This window comes from Rhinopithecus bieti, unplaced genomic scaffold, assembly GCF_001698545.2.
Source record: "Rhinopithecus bieti isolate Rb0 unplaced genomic scaffold, ASM169854v2 scaffold_21649, whole genome shotgun sequence".
Classification (NCBI taxonomy): Eukaryota; Metazoa; Chordata; class Mammalia; order Primates; family Cercopithecidae; genus Rhinopithecus; species Rhinopithecus bieti.
This window is the reverse complement of record NW_016811584.1, coordinates 3,603,449-3,625,052: the sequence shown is the minus strand read 5'-3', so window position 1 is coordinate 3,625,052 and position 21,604 is coordinate 3,603,449. Positions and strand designations below refer to the sequence as shown.

Genomic DNA, 21,604 nt, shown 5'->3' with positions numbered 1-21,604 from the left:
TACACCCACAAACATGTCTATATTAGGTTGGTGCAAAAGTCATTGTAGTTTTGCCATTACTTTAATTGATATAATTGATATAAGTAATACTACATAGAGATAAATATAGATATGTAAGACTCAATACATAAGGTAACACTATATGTGTAACAAAATATGTAACCAATCCTGTAACCTATTTTTTTCACTTAATTTTTATAAATAGATAGTGGATGTCTTCCATATTAGTAAACCTAGGTCTACAACATCCTTCTTAGCCACAGAGTGTTACCTTGTATAGAAATAGTACAATTTAATCAACCCCCTATCGCTGGACATTTACCATATTGCCAATCTTTTTATTATCTTGAACAATGCTTGTTAATGCACATTCTTGACCATATATCTTTGTGAAATATGTTCAATTATTTTCTTAAAACAAATACCTAGAAATGGAACAGCACAGACATCTGCCTGGTTTGTAGGGCTTTCAACGCATGTTTCCCTGCAGGACGCCTGTACTATCAACACTCCCTCCAGGAGTACACCAGAGTGTCTGTTTCCTCACACCCTCTCCAACACTGGGTATCATTATATTTTCATTTTTGCCAATCTGATAGGTGAAAAATAATACCCCATTGTTTCTTGAGTGTGCATTTTCTTTGATTTCTGGGGAGGCAGAGCATCTTTCTTACGTTTGTGGACCGTTTAGATTTCACCTGCTGAGAACTGCCCTTGTCCAGTCACTGGCAAAGCCTGCTGGGTGTCTTCTGTCTTCCCCCTTGCCTGCCCTGAGCCACAGACTCAGCAGCTTCCTGGTGTGTTATTTCATAAGCTCTCAAAGCTCTGCCTCATACAGGATTGGCCTCCCAGGAAGGCAGAATTTTCTCTCTCTGCTCCAGCCTGCCTGAGATGGGATTAGTGGGGATCCAGTTCCTTGACCTCCAGGAGCCCCCTTGCCAAGTCCCCTCTCCGGGCCCCATCCACATTTACACCACAAAGACTTTAAAAACCAGATCTGCTTAAAGAAAAGATCAGTTTTTGCCAAAATTTCCAACCCACCCAGCAAATACATTCCAGGGGTGATTATTAGCATGAATTGAAGAACCTTTTCAGAAGAACTTGCCAGAATATTCCTTTAAAATCCAGTACTCTTGAGAGGTTTAACATGAGATTGTACATATACCAAGATCCAGCACAGTGGAAAATAACCCAGTCATTGACCCAGAAATCCCAATGGTAAGAATTTACCCTCTGGGTGGGTGCACTTACCCATGTACAGAAACATACATGTGGGGTATTCATTGAAACCTTCCTCATAACAGCAAAATATATGGCAACCACTTAAATATCCATCAGTTAGAACCTCTAAAATAAGTTTTCAATGACCTCTGCTATGAAACATTGTGCAAACAGTAGATAATGTGGTGAGTCTGAATGTGCAAGTGTGTAAACATGTCCTCGATGTGCCATAAAGTGACAAAGCAAGGTGTAACCTCTGGCACATTTAGTGTGATCCCATCTGCACTTTCTAAAGTATAGATTGGAATCGTTCTAGATGTTTATAGAAGAACAGACAATTCCTGGAGAGATGCATAAGAAATTACTTACATCGGTTTTTTCTGGGAGGAGGATGTGGGCTTGAAGTATTTGGAGACTTGGGGGTTGTGCTTTACACCCATCTGTATTGTTTAATAACCGTGAATAACAATTTAAATGGCTTTATTATTATATAATGGAAAAGCTTATTTAAAAGTTTAAAAGTTGGCTGGGCGCGGTGGCTCAAGCCTGTAATCCCAGCACTTTGGGAGGCCGAGACGGGCGGATCACGAGGTCAGGAGATCGAGACCATCCTGGCTAACATGGTGAAACCCTGTCTCTACTAAAAAATACAAAAAACTAGCCGGGTGAAGTGGCGGGCGCCTGTGGTCCCAGCTACTCGGGAGGCTGAGGCAGGAGAATGGCGTAAACCCGGAAGGCGGAGCTTGCAGTGAGCTGAGATCCGGCCACTGCACTCCAGCCTGGGTGACAGAGCGAGACTCTGTCTCAAAAAAGAAAAAAAAAAAAAGTTTAAAAGTGAGCCTATGATCAATAACAGAATTGTGCTAATAGCAATGTGATTATTAAATAGCCTATTGAGTACCAATTATGTGCCAGGCACTGTGTATTCTCTCATTCAACATTAAAACAAGCTCTATTTTGATACTTATTTTATACACGAGGAACCTGAGTCTTAGGTTAAGAGGCTTGGTAAGGCTGCATCTGATTACAAAATGCTGGCTCTTTCCACAGGGCATGGTTCTGGTGCCCGAAGGGAGACCTGTGAGGGCTTTGTCGGGTCCTGTGGGGGTCCTTCAGTGAGTCCCTTGTGGCGGGCTGGAGGTTTCCCACCTGGTGGCAGCTCTGTTCTCTTTGCGTGCTCCCTGTGGCGTTTCTCCCCCTGCCCTGTCTCCTTAGAGCTGCACTGTCCAAAGCAGTCCATTTAATTAATTATGATTAATTAAATAAGACTAAAATTTCAGCTGCTCAGTTGCACTAGCCACATCTCGAGTGCTAAGTAGTCGCATGTGGCTAGTGCCTACCATGTTATCAGAAAGACAGCGAATGTATCCATCCTCGCAGAACATTCTATTGAATTCACTGTCCCAGCTTTGGAGCCAGGCCGACCTGGACTCAAACCTGCTCCATCACTGGAGGAGCTGAGCAAAAGTCACTCAACTCTTTTGAGCCTTACTGTTCTCATCTGTAAAATGGGATGACGATATAGCTACCGCACTGGGCTGTTGCAGGGGTTTAGGATCATGCCTGCTGCATGGGTAGCCCAAAGCCTGTCACATAAGCAGCTGTCACTTAAAAGACAGAGAGGAGGGTAGGACTCTTCAGTCGGATATTTTATGGCCTCAGGCAGGTCTGCTCTGAGGCCTCACCTCCTTGTCTGTAAAATGGGGTAAATGGTACCTACCCTGAAAGGTTGTTGTGAGGATTCAAGAGCATCTATATAGTAGATGCTCAGAAACAGTCAAGTCCCTTTTCCCCTTTCCAAAAAAGGGTTTCCCCTGGCAGGCAAAGCACTCTCACAAGACCCAGAAGAAGGAATCCAGAAGACCAAATATCAAAAGAAGGCTCACTCTCCAAAATGAAGTAATCATGGATGTTGTCCTATCACCCATTAAATTGCAGGAATGGGGGGAAATTGAACTTTTTACCAGAGAATAACATGCATATTAAATAGTGCACCTTGGCTGGGCATGGTGGCTCACGTCTGTAATCCCAGAACTTTGGGAGGCTGAGACGGGAGGATCACTTGAGCTCAGGAGTTTGAGGCCAGCCTGACCAACATGGTGAAATCCCATCTCTACTAAAAATACAAAAAGTTAGCCAGGTACAGGAGAATCACTTGAATCTGGGAGGCAAATGTTGCAGTGAGCCGAGATCACGCTACAGTAGTCCAGCCTAGGCGACAGAGCGGGACTCCGTTTCAAAAAAAATAAAAAATAAAAAATGCACTTGTTTTAAGTATACTACTTAACACATTTTTAGAAACTGAAAATACCTGTGTAACCAGATCAAGAATCAGAACATTAACAGCACCCTGGAAGCCCCTCCTGCCCCTTCCCATCCACTATTGCCCTCCACAGGGGCAACTGCTATCCCGACTTCTAACACTGGAGATTAGTTTTTAGTAGACAACCCTAGATTCCTAACATCCAGGCTTGCTGAAGGTGTGGACAGTCCCATAATCTCAGGCACGGAAGACAGGTTTGGAAAATGGTACAACCATTTTGGAAAATAATTTGGCGCATCTACTAAAACTTAAGATACATGTACTACTTGGTCTAGCATTTCCACTTCCCAGTGTCTGCCCTAGAGAAACGTTCACCCACGTGGACAGGAAGGCAACAAGTACAAGGGTGTTTGGAGCAGAATTATTTGTAATAGTGAAAAATTGAGACTGGGCATGGTGGCTCACTCCTACAATCCCAGCACTTTGGGAGGCCGAGGCAGGCAGATCATTTGAGGTCAGGAGTTTGAGACCAGCCTGGCCAACATGGTGAAACCCCATCTCTACTAAAAACAAAATTAGCCAGGCATGGTGGTGTGTGCCTGTAATCCCAGCTACTCAGGAGGCTGAGGGAGGAGAATCGCTTGAACCTGGGAGGTGAAGGTCACAGTGAGCCGAGATCCCGGCATTGCACTCCAGCCGGGGTGACAAGAGCAAAATTCTGTCTAAAAAAAAAAAAAGAAAAGAAAAATTGGAAGCAACCTAAATCTCCAACTAAAGCAGAATGGTTTAAAAAAACAACTATAGGGCGTCACACTGTGGTTTACACTGTAGTAGATCAGAAGAGTGAGGTGGATCTACATGTACCGACGTAGAAATATCTCCAAGACATACCACAGAGTTTAAAAAGGAAGCTGCAGAAAAATGACTAAACTCACACATGCAGCATCAAAACAGTGATGACTCAGGGAAGGGGGTGAGATTAGGGCGTGGCTGGGACAGTAAAGAGAAATGTTACTTTTTAAAATCTGTATGCAACTGAGTAGTTCCAAATGTTTACAGTAGCAGTGGATTTATGTATTACTTGTGTGAATTATTTTGCAAGCGTTTAAGGGAAATGAAACAACCACCCACCAAGTCCAAGGTGTGGAGAAAAGACTGCCCCTCTGCCTGCTGGCGGTGGGTGGGTGGCTCCCACCCAGGGCCTCAGCTTGAGTTCCAGGAGAGCAGTTTTCTGGGCCTCTGAGACCTAAGGGGCTGAGTGAATGGAGGCGTGAGAAGGCTCTGGAGACCAGAATTGTGGAGGCCTCCTTTGATGGAAAACAGTGCCCTCATTACTGCACCTTGGCTGAGAACTCAACACCCATGTGATGTAAGTGGACCCCTGCAAAGGAACAAGTCCCAGGCCTGGGCACCTGCTCGAAACAGAGCCCAGCACTTTAAAGGAAGGATTGCCAGGTCTGATTCTCTCCATCCCTGGGGATGGAAAAGAGAGGTGGCAGGCGTCACCTCACAATAGGGTGGCTTTGTGAGAGTGAAGCACTGAGGTGGAGGCTCGGGGTGAGTGTTGTGACATCCAGTGGCTGTGTGCTCCAGAGAGTGGAGGTTGTAGAGGAGGGCAGCAGCCAGCGCTCTGCATTACAAATATTCAACCTTTAAGAATAAGCCAGGTGGGGAGGCTGGTCCAGCTGACTCCAGGGAGAAGGGTTCCTTAACCTCATTGAGCCTCAGTTTCCTCCTCTGTAAAATGAGTGCAGGCTCTTGCCATCTTACACACACACTAAAGCTCCTGAGTCAGACTGCCTCAAGTCTACTTACAAAGCTGCCACTTGCCAGCTATATATCTTTTTTATTTTTTAATTTCCATCCAACTGTGTATCTTAACCTGCCGAATGCCTCAGCTTCCTTCACAAGAACTTCACTCTTCCCTAATCTCAGAGGACTTTCATGAGGTTTAAATGAGACCACATCGGTAAAGTCACGTTACAGTGCCCAGCACTAGAATAGGCTCGATAGCTGTTTGCTACAATTATTAAGTTAATAATCTATTAATTTTTATTTACAAAGCACCCATGTGCCAAGAACTGTGCTAGACATTGCAGACACATCCCTGAATAAGTTGCAATTCCTATTCTCATAGTGTTTACAGTCTAATGGAGGTATAAATAAAGATACCTAGAGACACACCTCCAACGGATTCACTCCAGATTTCAAGGACAAATACCCTAAGGTCCAACTCTCATCTCTTCCAAATTCAGAATTCAGGCCCATTTTTGTTTATCAATGATGCAATTTTGCTAACACCTTCCCCCTCCCTGCCAATCCAAAACATTGTGTATGGGGGTGACCTCAATGTGTCCCCAAAAATCTATGTTGTAAACATGTCAAAAGTACAATACGAAGTGACATGATCATTGTTGGCAGTATCCACTATAGCTAAATATTCACCTACCTATGACCCCCAAGTCCACTGCTGGATATCTGCCCAACAGAAACGAGCAATCATTTTGACCCAAAAATTCATGGAAAGGCGTTCATAGCAGCTTTATGAGTGATAGCCAAAAACTGGAAACCATCCAAATGTTCGTTCTCAGGAGAATGTATCAGCAAACTGTGACATAGCCACCAAATGGAATACTTAAGTCGGAAATCAAGAGGAATGAACTACTGACACAGGCAGCCACACTGATGAATCTCAAACACACGGCTGAGTAAAAGAAGCCAGGCCAAAACCAGCACATTTTATTATTTCATTTACGTGAAGTTCTAGAGTAAGAGAAACAAGTCTTCAGTGACAGAGGCCAGAATGGCTGTTACCCTGGGAGAAAGTAAGTATTGACTGGGGTGCAGTCAGTCTTGATATATATTTTGTCATATATATCAAGATATAAAGCAAGCCAATCTTGTTTTATATCTTGATCTTGGAGGTGGTTATGTACGTGAATACATATATACAACCTCATTGAGCTGCACAAGTAAGGTTAGTGGACTTTATGCTACACCTCAATTTTTTTTTTTTTTTTTTTTTTTGAGACGGTGTCTTGCTCTGTTACCCAGGCTGGAGTGCAGTGGCACAATCTGGGCTCACTGCAACCTCCACCTCCCAGGTTCAAGTGATTCTCCTGCCTCAGCCTCCCAAGTAGCTGGGAATACAGGCGCCCACCACCGGGTCCGGCTAATTTTTTGTATTTTTAGTAGAAACAGGGTTTCTTCATGTTGACCAGGCTGGTCTCGAACTCCTGAGCTCACGCCATCTGCCTGCCTCAGCCTCCCAAAGTGCTGGGATTACAGACGTGAGCCACCGCACCCAGCCTACACCTCAATTTTTAAATGTTTAAAAGCAAATAAAGCAAGGTCCCTTAAATGCTCCTTGGTGCATGGGGAAGACTATGGCAGATGTGAATTGGGCCCATGGTTGGTCTTCTTGACACTTTCACGTTGAGGCTTCAGCCTCTAGGAGAAGCAATGGGACAAACTGGGGAAGAGGAGGATTTGGGGATAGGATCATTGAGGCTGCCAGTGACCAATGCCAAGAGGTTTTTCTCAACAATCAGGACATGAAAAAGAGGCAGGCAGAGGCCACAGGAAGGACAGGAGAAATGCAGATGTCTTTGCCTCAGGGAAGATTGAGTTGTGCCCAGTTGTATTGAGATGTATTGTGCATTACACAACAGTATTTCCTCTGGAATTTGTGTCTGCTAACTTTCACTAACCAAAACTATAACTAAGCCAGCATCTCCCGATTTGAAAGTGGTGTGAACACATGACAGTTGGCCATATTTTTCAGCATAGTCCTTGGAAAATACTATCAGTTATCAGTAATGCATCAGCAATGATCTAGGTGGAGTTTCTCTCTCTCACCAAATGTCAACCATTGAAGGGAGAGAGGCCTCCGCCTTGGCCACTGAGGTTCCACTGGATACAGGTTGGCCTTATTTTCCAACAAGTCTTGAATGGAAGGGGGTTGGCAGGTGTGCAAGCAACATTTCGTGTGTGTGTGTGTGTGTGTGTGTGCACGCGCACCCACAACAAGGCTGTTTATTTCACTTGGGTGCAAGTGGGCTGAGTCCAAAAACAGAGTCAGCAAAGAGTGGTGGGATTATCATTAGTTCCTGTGGGTTTGGGATTGGCGGTGGAGTTAGGAGCAATTTTTTGCGGGCAGGGGGTGGATCTTACAAAGTACATTCTCAAGGGTGGGGAGAACATTACAAAGTACCTTCTTAAGGGCTGGGGATTATACATTATCACAAGGGCGGGGAGGGTGTATTGTCACAAATACAACTGTCAGCTGATCAGTTAAGGTGGGGCAGGAACAAATCACAATGGTGGAATGTCATCAGTTAAGGCAGGACCTGGATGTTTTCGCTTATTTTGTGGTTCTTCAGTTGCTTCAGGCCATCTGGATGTACACGTGCAGGTCACAGGGCATATGATGGCTTCGCTTGGGCTCAGAGGCCTGACATTCCTGTCTTCTTATATTAATAAGAAAAACAAAAAAAAAATCATGGTAAAGTGTTGGGGTGGAGAAAATTTTGGGGGGTGGTATGGAGAGATAATGGGCGATGTTTCTCAGGGCTGCTTTGAGCAGCATGGGAACCTACAGTGGGAGAGATTAAACTGAAGAAAGATTTTGGAGTAAGGGGTGATATTGTGGGGTTTTTAGAAGGCGCATCTGTCATTTAGAATGATTGGTGATGGCCTGGATGCGGTTTTGTATGAATTGAGAAACTAAATAGAAGACACAAGGTCCGAATAAAAGAAGGAGGAAAACAGGTATTAAAGGACTAAGAATTGGGAGGACCCAGAACGTCCAATTAGAGAGTGTCCAAGGGGGTTAAGTGTAATTATTTGTTTGGTTGGCAAGTTTTTGGGCTCTATCCTTGAGTTTTTTATGTTGTCATATACCAGGTCAGATTGATTTAGGTAAAACAAAACTCTTCATTTAAAATATACAGAGTCCTCTTTTTTCAGCAGTGAGTAAGTCAAGGCCTATTCCTGTATTCTTATGTTAATAATAAGAAAAACAAAACAGTAGTGAAATGTTGGTGTCATGAGGGGAACAGGAAGCTGTTTGGTCCTATTTGCAAATTGATTTTGGGGGGTAAGGAAAACTAGTGTACATGTGCCTGTCCAGTTAACAGGTAGACACATGTAGGCAGAGGAGCCACAGAGGAAGAAGAGACCTTGTGTAAGGCAAAACTGGAAATGTAAAGTGAAAAGATGAGAGGGAGCACCAAAAGAGGTGTCTTGCACCCAGACTCCTAGGGATCCAGCGAGGGCAGCAGCCGTTAGAGGTTGTAGTGGGGATTGATGGGGCAACTAGGTTGGGGGGGTTCAATTTTCATGGTGTATGAGAAAGCGCACAGTGCCTACAAGCAATCTTTCCCTGTTATTCATGGGGTTGGGGATAAGTAAACAAGAAGAGGGGCTGGGAGGAGAGTCCAAAGAACAAGGGGAAGGTAGCCAAGGATAGAGTGAAATGCAGGGCAAATGTCTTCCTAAGCAATAGTAACTGCTAATATTTTTAAGTTTGTCAGTATGGATAGAGGGCTTATCTGTAATGCGGAGCTGAAAAGCCCTAATGGTTTTGGTAATGTGTGTAATGGTTTTGGTAATGAAGAGTGAAGGAACATAGAGAAGGTGAAAGGTTACCCAAGGTAATTCCGGTGGATCTTTGCTGAGAGATGCACAAAGGAACAGCAACAGGGATAGTAGTTTTTGTTGTGAGGAGTCCAAATATGGGATTCGGTGGGGTGGAATTGACATAAGGAGAAAGATGCCGTAAGTAGACGCAGAGAAGTGTGGCAGCTTGTTGGTGCAAAATGTCTGGGGAGTTCTCACCAAATCTAGGAAGTCTAGAAAGTAAAGAAGTTCCTCAGGTGGGTAAAGATGAGGGCTATTAAAGGAGGTTAGCAGGTGCAGGGAGAGGGAGAGGGAGAGGTAGTCCAGTCGGCCTGTAGAGCAGGGACGGCTGTGTAAGAGCAGGAAGAAAGGGAAATGCAAAGCTAGCAATTGTTTGCTAAGGAGGGATTAGAAATGGCAGGGAGGGAGTCAGTGAGATTGATAGTATGTTGGAGGTAATTAGGGAGGGGTAGAGAGTAACTGGAGAATGGGGGCAAGGATAAGAGTGAGTAGAAAAGTAAAAAAAAAAAGACTTCATCAGGATAGAAGAATTGGAGTGTACCTTGCCACTGACGATCTTTTATTCACTCCAAGAGAGAGTTAAGGGTGGCTGTTTGAGGTAAAACCAGGATATATCAGTTATGATGGTTTGGAGGAAAAGTGTAAACTGGCAGTGTAAACAAGGGCAGGGCATTTACGAGTAGTTGAGAATGGTGAATAGGAATATGACTAGACAGAAGATAGTAGGGATGACAAGTTTTGGGATGCAGTCCAAGTAATGGGGTGACTGCGTAAAGGCCTGTTGCAAAAAGTAGTGTAAGAATGAATAGACCTGGCCGGGCGCGGTGGCTCAAGCCTGTAATCCCAGCACTTTGGGAGGCCGAGACGGGCGGATCACGAGGTCAGGAGATCGAGACCATCCTGGCTAACCCGGTGAAATCCCATCTCTTCTAAAAAAAAAAAAAAAAATACAAAAAAACTAGCCAGGCGAGGTGGCGGGCGCCTGTAGTCCCAGCTACTCCGGAGGCTGAGGCAGGAGAATGGCGTAAACCCAGGAGGCGGAACTTGCAGTGAGCTGAGATCCAGCCACTGCACTCCAGCCTGGGCGACAGAGCAAGACTCCATCTCAAAAAAAAAAAAAAAAAAAGAATAAAAAAACCTAATAAAATGAAGGGATATATTAGGCTCATAAAGGTTATTACTGCTCTTCAGAAATGCGAGTGAGTTTAAGGGAAGTAGGGAAGAGTACTTGTGACTTCCAAGAGGAAGAGGAGCGATCAGGCTGGCTGTCCGATGGACACAGTTTTATTCTGGAATGGTGAACCCAATGGGGAGGGTCCAGCAGGCGGACGGCAGTTGGGATACTATAGATGACTAAGTAGGGTCCAGTCCATCGAGGTTGTAGAGTTTGAGGGGTCAAATTCTTAACAAGAACTGATCATCCAGCTTGGGTGTCTTCATGTGGCTGGGAATCTGGAGTAGGCAATAGAAGATTAGCATCTTGGCAAATTTCCTGTCTAGCCTACTGGAGGCCNCCTGGGCGACAGAGCAAGACTCCATCTCAAAAAAAAAAAAAAAAAAGAATGAATAGACCTAATAGAATGAAGGGATATATTAGGCTCATAAAGGTTATTACTGCTCTTCAGAAATGCGAGTGAGTTTAAGGGAAGTAGGGAAGAGTACTTGTGACTTCCAAGAGGAAGAGGAGCGATCAGGCTGGCTGTCCGATGGACACAGTTTTATTCTGGAATGGTGAACCCAATGGGGAGGGTCCAGCAGGCGGACGGCAGTTGGGATACTATAGATGACTAAGTAGGGTCCAGTCCATCGAGGTTGTAGAGTTTGAGGGGTCAAATTCTTAACAAGAACTGATCATCCAGCTTGGGTGTCTTCATGTGGCTGGGAATCTGGAGTAGGCAATAGAAGATTAGCATCTTGGCAAATTTCCTGTCTAGCCTACTGGAGGCCTGGAAGATAGTCGCCTGGAGGGCTGGTATCTGGGACGAGGTTGGGGCCAAGCAAGAAAGTGCGTCCATATAAATGTTCAAATGGACTGTACCCTGGGTAGCATCTTGAGGACAGGCTCTAATTCTGAGAAGGGCAAGAGGTAAAAGTACTGTCCAGTCCTTTTTAAGCTGGAGGCTGAGATTGGTGAGGTGTGTCCTTAAAAGACCGTTAGTCCGTTCTACCCTTCCTGAAGATTGAGGACGGTAAGGGGTACGAAGATTCCACTGAATACCAAGAGCCTGAGAAACTGCTTGGGTGATTTGACTAATAAAGGCCGGTCCGTTATCAGACTGCATAGAGGTGGGAAGGCCAAACCAAGGAATTATGTCTGACAGAAGGGAAGAAATGACCGAGGTGGCCTTCTCAGACCCTGTGAGAAAGGCCTCTACCGATCCAGTGAAAGTGTCTACCCAGACCAAGAGGTATTTTAGTTTCCTGACTCAGGGCATGTGAGTAAAGTCAATTTGCCAGTTCTGGGCAGGGGCAAATCCCGGAGGCAAGTGACATTTCTTTGAACTCCAGTTCTGGGAGCTGCTCCTTCTGAAATTCTGGCTTTGTGATGCTAATGTTGCCCTTGGGACCCAGTCCACCTTCCCAGGTCTGTGTGGAGACAGATGAGCAGCAGCTCAGATCCCCTCTGGACTCTCTATACTGGGTCCTTTTTCTATGTCCTGAAATTTTCTTCCACAGATGAGGTTACTTGTTCCCTTAATCCTTTCATTAAAAAACACAAAAGAGGCCAGACGCAGTGGCTCACGCCTGTAATCCCAGCACTTTGGGAGGCCGAGACAGGTGGATCACGAGGTCAGGAGATCAAGACCATCCTGGCTAACATGGTGAAACCCCGTCTCTACTAAAAATACAAAAAATTAGCCAGATGTGGTGGTGGGCGCCTGTAGTCCCAGCTACTCAGGAGGCTGAGAGGCAGGAGAATGGCGTGAACCCGTAAGGCAGAGCTTGCAGTGAGTCGAGATCACGCCACTGCATTCCAGCCTGGGCGATGAGCGAGGCTGTCTCAAAAAAAAAAAAAAAAAAAAAGCACAAAAGATACTTCAAACCACAAACACTCTCCTTCTCCCTCTTCCATCCCCTCCTTGGTGGTGGAGTTCAAAATTGGAACCCCCAGGGGAAACAACAGGACCCCAGGCAATTCTGCTCACCCTGATCATCCCTGAGCAGGCCACAGCTGAGGCCTCCCCTGGTTCTGGCCCTGACTCACTCTCTGGGAAATTACCCACTTCATCATACAGTGCAGAGGCCTTTATGTGGCTGCATTCCCTCATTCACTGATTCATTCATTCCCTCAATAAACCTTTGTTGAGTGTTCCCTCCAAGCACAGCTCCAGGCTGGGCACTGGGGAGACAGCTGTGAATAGGCCCCAATCCCTTTTCAAGGCAAGCCCAGTGTGGTGAAGGAAGCAGGGCTGAAAGAGTCATAATTCAGTGGGATGTATTAACATAGGAGAAGTCTGGGTGCTACGGAAGCACGTGGTTGAGGGGGACCTCCCTGAGGAAGTAGCATTTCTGCCAAGACCTAAAGGATGAGAAGGAGTGAGCCAGGCAGAATGGGGGAGCTTCCCAGGTGAAGGGAATAGTTCCTGCAGAAGCTGGCAGGTGAGAGAAGCCATGACTTTCAGGGAACCGAGAGAGTTCTCAGTGGGTGGAGTATGAGGCGTGGGGGAAGTTGGCCCCTGTCTCCTCACTGATCTTCTCTCATGTGACTTCCCCTGTGTTCCCTCCACTTCAGCCACCCTGACCTCCTTGCTGCTCCTGAATATGCCAGGCACAGCCCAGCTCAGAACCTTTGCAGTAACTGCTGACTCTGCCCCAGGATGTCCACTTGGCTAACTCCCAGCTTCTTTCAAGTCTGTGTCCATGTTTCATCTTCCCACTGAGATCCATCTGAGCATCTACTTATGACCACAGTGGTCCCCACTTGCCACCAGCCACCCTCTTTCCCTCCTCTACACTTCCTTTTTTCCCAAGTCTCTCTGGTCTCCTTCCACACTGTCTACCTTGCTTATTCATCATGATTATTGTCTCTCTCCCACGCTAGAATGTGAATGTGAATGCCGCAAGGACAGGGACCTTTGTTGTATTTACTGAGGCATCCAGGCCTTTGCACAGTGGAAGGAACAAACAGATGGAATTTGAGAGGCTGGCAGGGAGGGGCCAGGCTGCAGAGGCCTTGTAGGCCTGGGGAAGGCATGTGGGTTTGAGTCCCCAATGCAAAGGGAAGACGTGACGCAGAAGGGTTCCAAGGAAGGCAGAATCGGGATCTGAGTTATGCTTTAATAGCTCACACTTGAGTCTTTGTGGAGAACGACTTGAAGGAGAGTGATATGGTTTGGCTCTGTGTCCCCACCCAAATCTCATCTCAAATTGTAATCCCCACATGTCGAGGGAGAGACCTAGTGGGAGGTGTTTAGGTCATGGGGGCAGATTCCCCCATGCTGTTCTCGTGACAGTGAGTGAGTTCTCACAAGAGCTGATGGCTTTAAAGTGTGGTACTTCCTTGCACATGCTCTCTCTCTGTCTCTCCTGTTGCCACTTAAAATGTTCCTTACTTCCCCTTCACTTTTCACCATAATTGTAAGTGTCCTGGAGCCTCTCCAGCCATTCGGAACTGTGAGCCAGTTAAACCTCTTTGTTTATAAATTACCCAGTCTCGGGCAGCATCTTTATAGCAGTGTGAAAACTGACTAATACAGAAAACAATTTACTGTTGGTATTCAGTGGTACCCAGGCTAGGGTGGTGGCATGGAGGTCTGGGAGAAGTGGATGGACTCCAGAAATTCACTAGAAGGTGGACTTACCAGGTCTGGGAGATCAGACGACTGTGAGGTTGCAGGAAGACAGGGCAAGGAAGACTCCCAGGCTCCTGGTCTGAGCAACAGGGTCAGAGTAGAGCCATGTGCTGAGATGGAGGAGACAGGAGAGGCACAGGTTGGAGGCTTGGGTGTCAAGAGTTCTGTTTGGGCCATGGTGAGTTTCAGGTGCTTATTAGACTTTCAAGTGAAGATGTCAAGTAGCTGATTGGACAAGGTCAAAGCTCAGAAGCATAGTCTAGATTGAAAATATATAATACATTAGGGGAACATTGGCTTAGAGTTCTCTTTAAAGCCCTGAGAGTGTAGAGAGACAAGAGAAGATGTCCGAGAACTGGCCCTAAGGACCAAGTCCTGGAGCCTTCTGACTTGACCCCTGAAGAATGAGGACTTTGCCAGGAAGGTAAGAAGAAGGCAGTCCAGGCTGAAGGAATGGCATGGGCATGAGTTTGACCTAAAAGAACATGGGCCTCAGGGCTCTCAGAAATTGTGCAAGTCATCCAAAACAAGGAAAGTCTGATAAATTGTCACAGCCAAAGCAGCCAGAGGGGACATGATGTCTGAATGTCATGTAGTATTCTGGAGGGATTCTGGAACAGAAAAGAGACATTAGGTAAAAACTCGGGAAATCTGAATAAAGTATAAACTTTAGTTAGTAATAATGCATCAATATGGTTTATTAATTGTAACAAATGTACCATACAACTCACATGTACAGCTGCATACATATAAGGTGTTAATAACAGGGAAACTGGGTGTGGGGTATAAGATAACTGTATATCTTCTTAACTTTTCCCTAAATCTAAAACTATTTTTAAAAATAATAAAGTTTATTTTTTAAAAAAGAACATGTGTCTCCTAAATACACACATGGGCACACACACATAACACACACATACATCCATTCCAAAGACGATGATAATTTCTTTCTCTGGAGAGGACTTTGACCCTGACCAGTGCCTTCAGTGGTCAAAAGACTCAGATACATTGTGAATATCCCATCACCCCTCCCTCTGCCAAAGAACCAAGGGTCCTCACCTCCACCTACTTTCTTTCTGTTTACAGAAAACGTACTCTCCTCAGGCCAGATTTCATAGTGAAAATGAGAAGCAGAGATGCAATGGCTCAGGTAAGTCAGACCCACCTAGAATTCCTAGGTGCGGCCAGAGTCCATCCCTTCAACATGCTCCACAAAAGCACATCCCATAGCCACAATTTCCCTGAGTCCCACATCCCACTTTGCTCCACAGCTGGTTTGGTTTCCCCCCTTGCAGCAAAAGGTCTAGCACCATCTGGGTTCAAATTCTGGCTCCACTACCAACTCATTATGTGATCTTGAGCACGTCACTTGAGCCTTATTTCCTCAACTGTAAAAGGAGCATAACCATTGCTTGAGGCCAGGCATAGTGACTCATGCCTGTAATCCCAGCACTTTGGGAGGCCAGGGCAGGTGGATCACCTGAGGTCAGGAGTTCAAGACCAGCCTGGCCAACATGGGGAAATCCCGTCTCTACTAAAAATACAAAATTAGCTGGGTGTGGTGGCATGTACCTGTAATCCCAGCTACTCAGGAGGCTGAGGCAGGAGAATAGCTTGACCCAGGAGGTGGAGGTCGTGGTGAGCCATCTAAAAAAAGAAAGAAAGAAAGAACCATAGCTTGATCAAAGAGCTATTGAGTGGATTAAATGAGGTGAACTGTAAATTGGATATAATTTCATCCTCTGAAGAAAGGATATAAGGTAGTGAACGCCAAATATCTGGAATCATGCCTGGCACTCCTGAAGGTGGGTTGTTGATGACAGACACAATCAATCTGACCAACCAGTGAGGCCCCCGAAGATCAAGTGTCACCTTGGGCCCCTGACTGGTGTCTGAGGTGTGGCAGATGGGCCTTCAGGACACTGGATGGTGTCTGGGGAGCAGAGAGGTACAGGACCCCTGAGTCAGAGCAGAAGCTGGGTCTGGGCAGTGGCCATGGGCCAACCAAAGAGAGCTTGGCCAACAGTTGGCCTTGAAGGTACCAAGACTGGTAACAGGCAGCCGAGACCCCAACAGCCAGGTCAAGATTCCCTGACCCTTTCAGACACCGTCTTGAACAGAGGCCATCCAGTACCCTGGACAGCTCCAGGACTCGCTAGATTTCAGGGGCACAAGTTTTGTGGGCAGAGAACTGGATTGGGTCTTGGTTGTGCACACACGGGCAAGCCACCTCACCTCCCTGAGTCTCAAAGACCTCACCTGTAAACTGGAGGGAATCTCACCCTTCAGGGCTGTTGTGACGAGTGAATGAGATAACAGAAAGGAAAAGGAGCAGGTGGCCAAGGTCTGTAGTCGGACCACCCGCATTCACGCATCCCAGCCCCACACTGTGTGACTTCAGAGAAGTTGCATCACCCCTCTGAGTCTCCGTTTTCTCTCATTTGCAATGTTAATAGACCCTGCTTCATAGGATTATGAAGATTAAATGAAACAGAACATGAAGCACACAATTAATATGAGTTTTTGTTTTAGAAGAAACTTAGCACCAGACACAGAATAGATCCTCAAAATTGCCAGCTTCTTGTATCTCCTGAAGCCCCCTGGTGAGCTTGGCACCTTCCACCTTTAGACCTGGTTGGCCCACTCATCTCTGATTGTTACAGACACTCCACAAAGCCAGAGAAAGCAGTCTGGTGGAGTTCTATAGACCTCCGCCCTCAGCCTTCGCACCCAGCAAAGACCCTGCCTCTCAGTGCCACCCACCCCACGATATTTGGGACATGTTTTAAAGTACCAGTATATACTGTATAGTGTGTGTTCTGCACCTGCCTCTGTTCTGGGCTACACACACACACACACAAACACACACACACACTAAGTTGATTAACCTCACAACCGTGTGAGGAAAGTACTCTGGTTATTCCCATTTTACAGATGAGAAAACTGAGTTTCTGCGAGGTTAGGTAACTAAATCGTGGGGTCACACAGCTACTAAATGGTGGTGATGGGACCTAATCCCAGGTATGGCGCTTCAGAACCCCATGCTGGTAACATCAACGAGGCCGGCGGCCAAAGAAAGGAGAAGAGTAGGCGGGAGACCGAGGCTGGAGGTCAGGACACTGTGTTCTCGCCTCGGCCCTGGAACCTCGGGGCTAGGAGTCCTCACTGCAGACGTTCACCTGCGCCCTGCCTGCTACCTGGGCACGGACACCTGCCCTGGCCCCTGCCCCCCTCCTTCCCCCGGCGGCATCTCCTCGCCCGCCCCTCCGGCCGCCGCCGTAACCTGACCCTCGGCGGGGTTTGGGCCTTGGAGCCGCGTCACCGTCGCGAAGGCGCTTGGGCCCCGGACTACGCTCTTGCTGTGCGCTCCCGGGACCCGCAGTGCTGGCTCTGCAGTAGGAGACGCGCGGGCATGGCGCAGAGGCTGGGCGAGTGGGCCCGGGGGCCCTCCGACGCCACCGGACTCTACCGGGCTGTGCTGCTCAGGTCGGGTAAGTGGGAGCAACGCCACCCTCGCCGCGGGAAGAGCGCGAGGAGGGCTCGGCGGTGCACGGCGCTCAATCCCTGGTCAGCCCGCCGCTGGGCGCCTCTGCTTCGTTGCTCTGCTTCTTTCCTAACCTTACGTCATTCTTTTTGCTTGCTTGTTTGTCTGTGACAGGGTCTCATTCTCTCTACCAGGCTGGAGTGCAGTGGTGCAATCGTAGCTCACTGCAGCTTCCAACTCCTGGGCTCAAGCGATCCTCCCGCCTCAGCCTCCTGAGTAGCTGAGACCACAGGTGCGCACCATCACACCCGGCTAATTTTTTAAATTTTTTGTAGAGACGGGGTCTCTCTAGTGCTGTCCAGGCTGGTCTCTAACTCCTGGGCTCAAAGGATCCTCCCGTCATTCTTTTTAATTACTTTTCTTTTTTTTCTTTCTTCCTCCTTTCCGCCTTTCTTTCCTTCCTTTGTTCCTTCCCTCTTCCTGCATTCATCCTTTTGGGGATCTATGACATACATTGTTTTCTTCCTATGTGTGAGAACACGCGCACACAGTTTCTTGACTACAGAAGTCCTGTGCGATTCCACCTCCTGGCTGATCTCTTAAACAGAGACACACAAGTGCGCGAAGGCGGCTGTAGGCGCGGCAGGTGTGGGCCAGGAGAGAGGAAAATGGGCACGACCGAGTAGCAGGCAATGGGGCATAAAGAAGCAGGAGCCTGGCAGCAAGGTTGAAGGAGGTCTGCTGTCCAGTGAGGCACGACATAGGAGGGGAGGAGAAGGGAAAGCAGAGCTACGAGACCAACTGCCTTTCTATATGTGTGCATGCAACGATTTGGAAGGAAACACAGGGTGGTTTTATTTCTTAAGGCTGGGGATTGCATGACAGATGCTTTTTCTCTTCCATCTTTTTGTTTGCTTGTTCGCAGTAAGCACGTGTAGCTTTTCTACTCAGGAAAAGGAGGGCTTTTATTTAGAAAAATGAAGTTAACGTAATGTATGACCAGTGTCCAAATAATTCGGAGAATACAGGGATGTAGGGGGAAACAAGAGAAAGCAAAGCCCCAGTAAGCATTTGGGGTATTTCCTTCCGGAGTATCCTTGGAGAGAGACGTTTGGAGGAGGTGAAACGCTATCTCGTGCTGGGATACGCACCTGCACAGTGCGGCTCCGTGATTACAAAGCGTCAAGGGACTTGGACTCACGGGCCAGCTACCCTCTGCCTTGGGCAAGGAGCTGGCGCTACCCGTGGGCCTGCCCGCCGACCCCTGTGGAGCCAAAAACGCAAGGCAAACCAGCTGCCGCGTCTGCAGCGGCGGTGCCTGTCCCCGCGCCCCGCGCGTCCAGGTCTGGAACTGCTCGCCCCTCTCGCTTAGGCCCCGCCTCCGGGAGATCCCGCCACCCAGTTACTGGAACCACAGTTCTCCAAGTCCCAAAGCAAGAACTGGCCCAACTTCAGGATTGGCGGCGCCTTCCTAAAGGAGGGTCTCAAATCTGGCTGAGGCGGGGCAGGCAGAGAGGGAGAAGCTTTATCATCAGACGAATCTGATTTCAAATCCCTGCTCCGGCGATTTCCCCACAAAGCACGCCACCCTAAGTGTCCCCACCCAGTTCTCGATTGTTTCACAAAGCTGCGGAGGGGGTCTCCCTAATCTGAAGGCCTTGTGTTCCCCGTCACCTCTTAGCTATCAACCCACACAGAATAGCAGACACGTAGGAGTGGTTCCAGGGGCTGCACGCCTGCCGGGTAAGGAGCAGGAAGGGAGCGGTGCCTGGGAAAAGGGACGGAGGCTGCACTGGCCAGCGCTTAGTATCCGCTGCGCAGGCTGCCCTGGCTCCTTCCCTCCACCACTCTACAAGTGTTACCCGTTGACAGTGTCCAGGTTCTTGGCGTCTTGAACAAAGAATTGGACAAAACGCACAAACAAAGCAAGGAAAGAATAAACAAAAGCAAAGATGTATTGAAAATGAAAGTACACTCCACAGGGCGGGAGGGGGGCCGAGCGTGGGGCCTCAAGAGCCCCGTTACAGAATTTTCTGGGGTTTAAATACCCTCTAGAGGTTTCCATCGGTTACTTGGTGTACGTCCTATGTAGACGAAGAGGACGAAGTGAAGTTATATAGTCATTTACTGAGTGCACTCCCTATGTAAATAGAGAGGATATTTCCTGTCATAGCCGAAGTGTTTCCATTTGATTTCGTTCTGTTCTGAGAAGTCACCATAAAGAGGCCTTATGTTCCCTGCCTCCAGACCCTATTGTCCTGCCTCGCAAGGACACTGCCAGTTGTTATCTCCATTTAAGAGATAAGGAGACCGAGGTTCAGAGAGCTTAAGCACCTTGCCCGTGGTCCGCTAAGGAACATTTTCTACCCCACAAAGAGGTAGAAAACACATTCAAATTGTGGTCCATCCATGCCAAAGTCTGCACACCTTCTGATCATAGTCACAATAATGGCTCATAATTGTTAGTCACTCACGGTCACCCCATCTCTGCTGTACATCCGCCATCTCATCAACTCCCTTCATTCATTTATTCATCCAGCTAATATTTATTGGCCTCTGTTTCCAAGGTGAAGGGATGCATTTATAAATAAAACAGATCTGCCCCTCCTCTCAGGGAGCAGAGTAATGGTAACCACTATTGGAAACATGAGGAAACCAAGGCTCAGATGGTAACATGACTTGTCTAAGGTCATACAACTCATCGGGAGTGAAGCTGAGATTCAAACCAGGGCCATGTGCCTCTGGGCCCACTCTCTGGCTGCTCCACACAGGGAGCAGCAGGAGGTGAGAATGGGAGTAAGGAGCCAATTTGGCCATGTGGTGAAGGGGTGGGCTTCCTTTCCTTGAGAAGCCCCCAAGGAGGACATTACAGATTCAGACCCAAAATAGAGGCTGTTTTCATTAACGGTGGCCTCAAGTCATACAGCAGATAATATAACACTGGATGACTTATGCCTTGAGGCTGGGAGTTCGAGACTAGCCTGGGCAAAATCGTGAGAGCTCATCTCTATAAACATTTTTAAAAATTAGCCCAGCCTGGTGGTGCATGCCTGTGGTCCTAGCTACTCAGGAGGCTAAGGTGGGAGGATCACTTGAGCCCAGAGAGTTGAGGCTGCCACGAGCTGTGTTTGCTCCACTGCACTCCAGCCTGGGCAACACAGCAAAACCCTGTCTCAAAAAAAAAAAGAAAAAAAGAAAAGAAAAGAAAAAGAAAAATGTTTATCCCAAGATATTTCAAAATAATTTCTTTTATTTTCTTTTTTTTTTTTCTGGGACAGAGTTTTGCTCTTGTTGCCCAGGCTGGAGTGCAATGGCATGATCTCGGCTCACTGCAACCTCTGCCTCCTGGGTTCAAGCAACTCTCCTGCCTCAACCTCCTGAGTAACTGGGATTACAGGCGCCTGCCACCGTGCCCAGCTAATTTTGTATTTTTAGTAGAGACAGAGTTTCACCATGTTGGTCAGGCTGGTCTCGAACTCCTGACCTGAGGTGATCCACCCACGTTGGCCTCCCAAAGTGCTGGGATTACAGGCATGAGCCACCATGCCTGGCTAAAATAATGTCTTAATATTAGAGTAAGACATGCTCACCATAGATACTTCAAGAAATTGAGACTAAAGAGGAGGAGGCCTAACACATAATCCCACTAACCACAGGTGGCCACAGGTAACATTTGGAAATGTCTCCTTCCATCCTTGCTATGCATAGTGTGTGTGTGTTTTACACTGTAGAGATTGTTCTAATTCTAGTCTTTAATTCCACTTTTTTCAGCTGGATGAAAATCTTGAATGCTCAGCCGGGCACAGTGGCTCACGCCTGTAATCCCAACACTTTGGGAGGCCAAGGCAGGTGGATCACTTGAGGTCAGGTGTTCGAGACCAGCCTGGCCAACATAGTGAAGCTCTGTCTCTACCAAAAATACAAAAATTAGCTAGGCGTGATGGCAGGTGCCTGTAATGCCAGTTACTCAGGAGGCTGAGATGGGAGAATCACTTGAACCCGGGAGGCAGAGGTTGCAGTGAGCCGAGATTGCACCACTGCCCTCCAGCCTGGCAACAGAGCAAGACTCTGTCTCAAAAAACAAACAAAAAACAAAAAACAAAAAAAAAAAAACTTGAATGCTCTTAAGTGAGTTATGAAAATAATAGTTGCCACTTACAGAACCCTGACTCTGACTCTATGGCAGCGACAATGTGAAGGGCT

At 47.2% G+C, this 21,604-nt stretch overlaps 1 protein-coding gene across 2 annotated transcripts in view; it reads left to right on the top strand.

Annotated features, from left to right (window-relative positions):
• Window positions 1-21,604, top strand: part of FAM107A (family with sequence similarity 107 member A) — a 63,085-nt gene that overhangs the window by 25,031 nt on the left and 16,450 nt on the right. The window contains exon 2 of one of the 2 annotated variants that reach the window (XM_017894158.1): window positions 15,004-15,067. In XM_017894158.1, the coding sequence (XP_017749647.1) occupies window positions 15,004-15,067 (64 nt within the window). Of the gene's footprint in view, window positions 1-15,003; window positions 15,068-17,156; window positions 17,409-21,604 lie in introns of those variants that run through there. The other variant, XM_017894159.1, reaches the window with a different exon arrangement.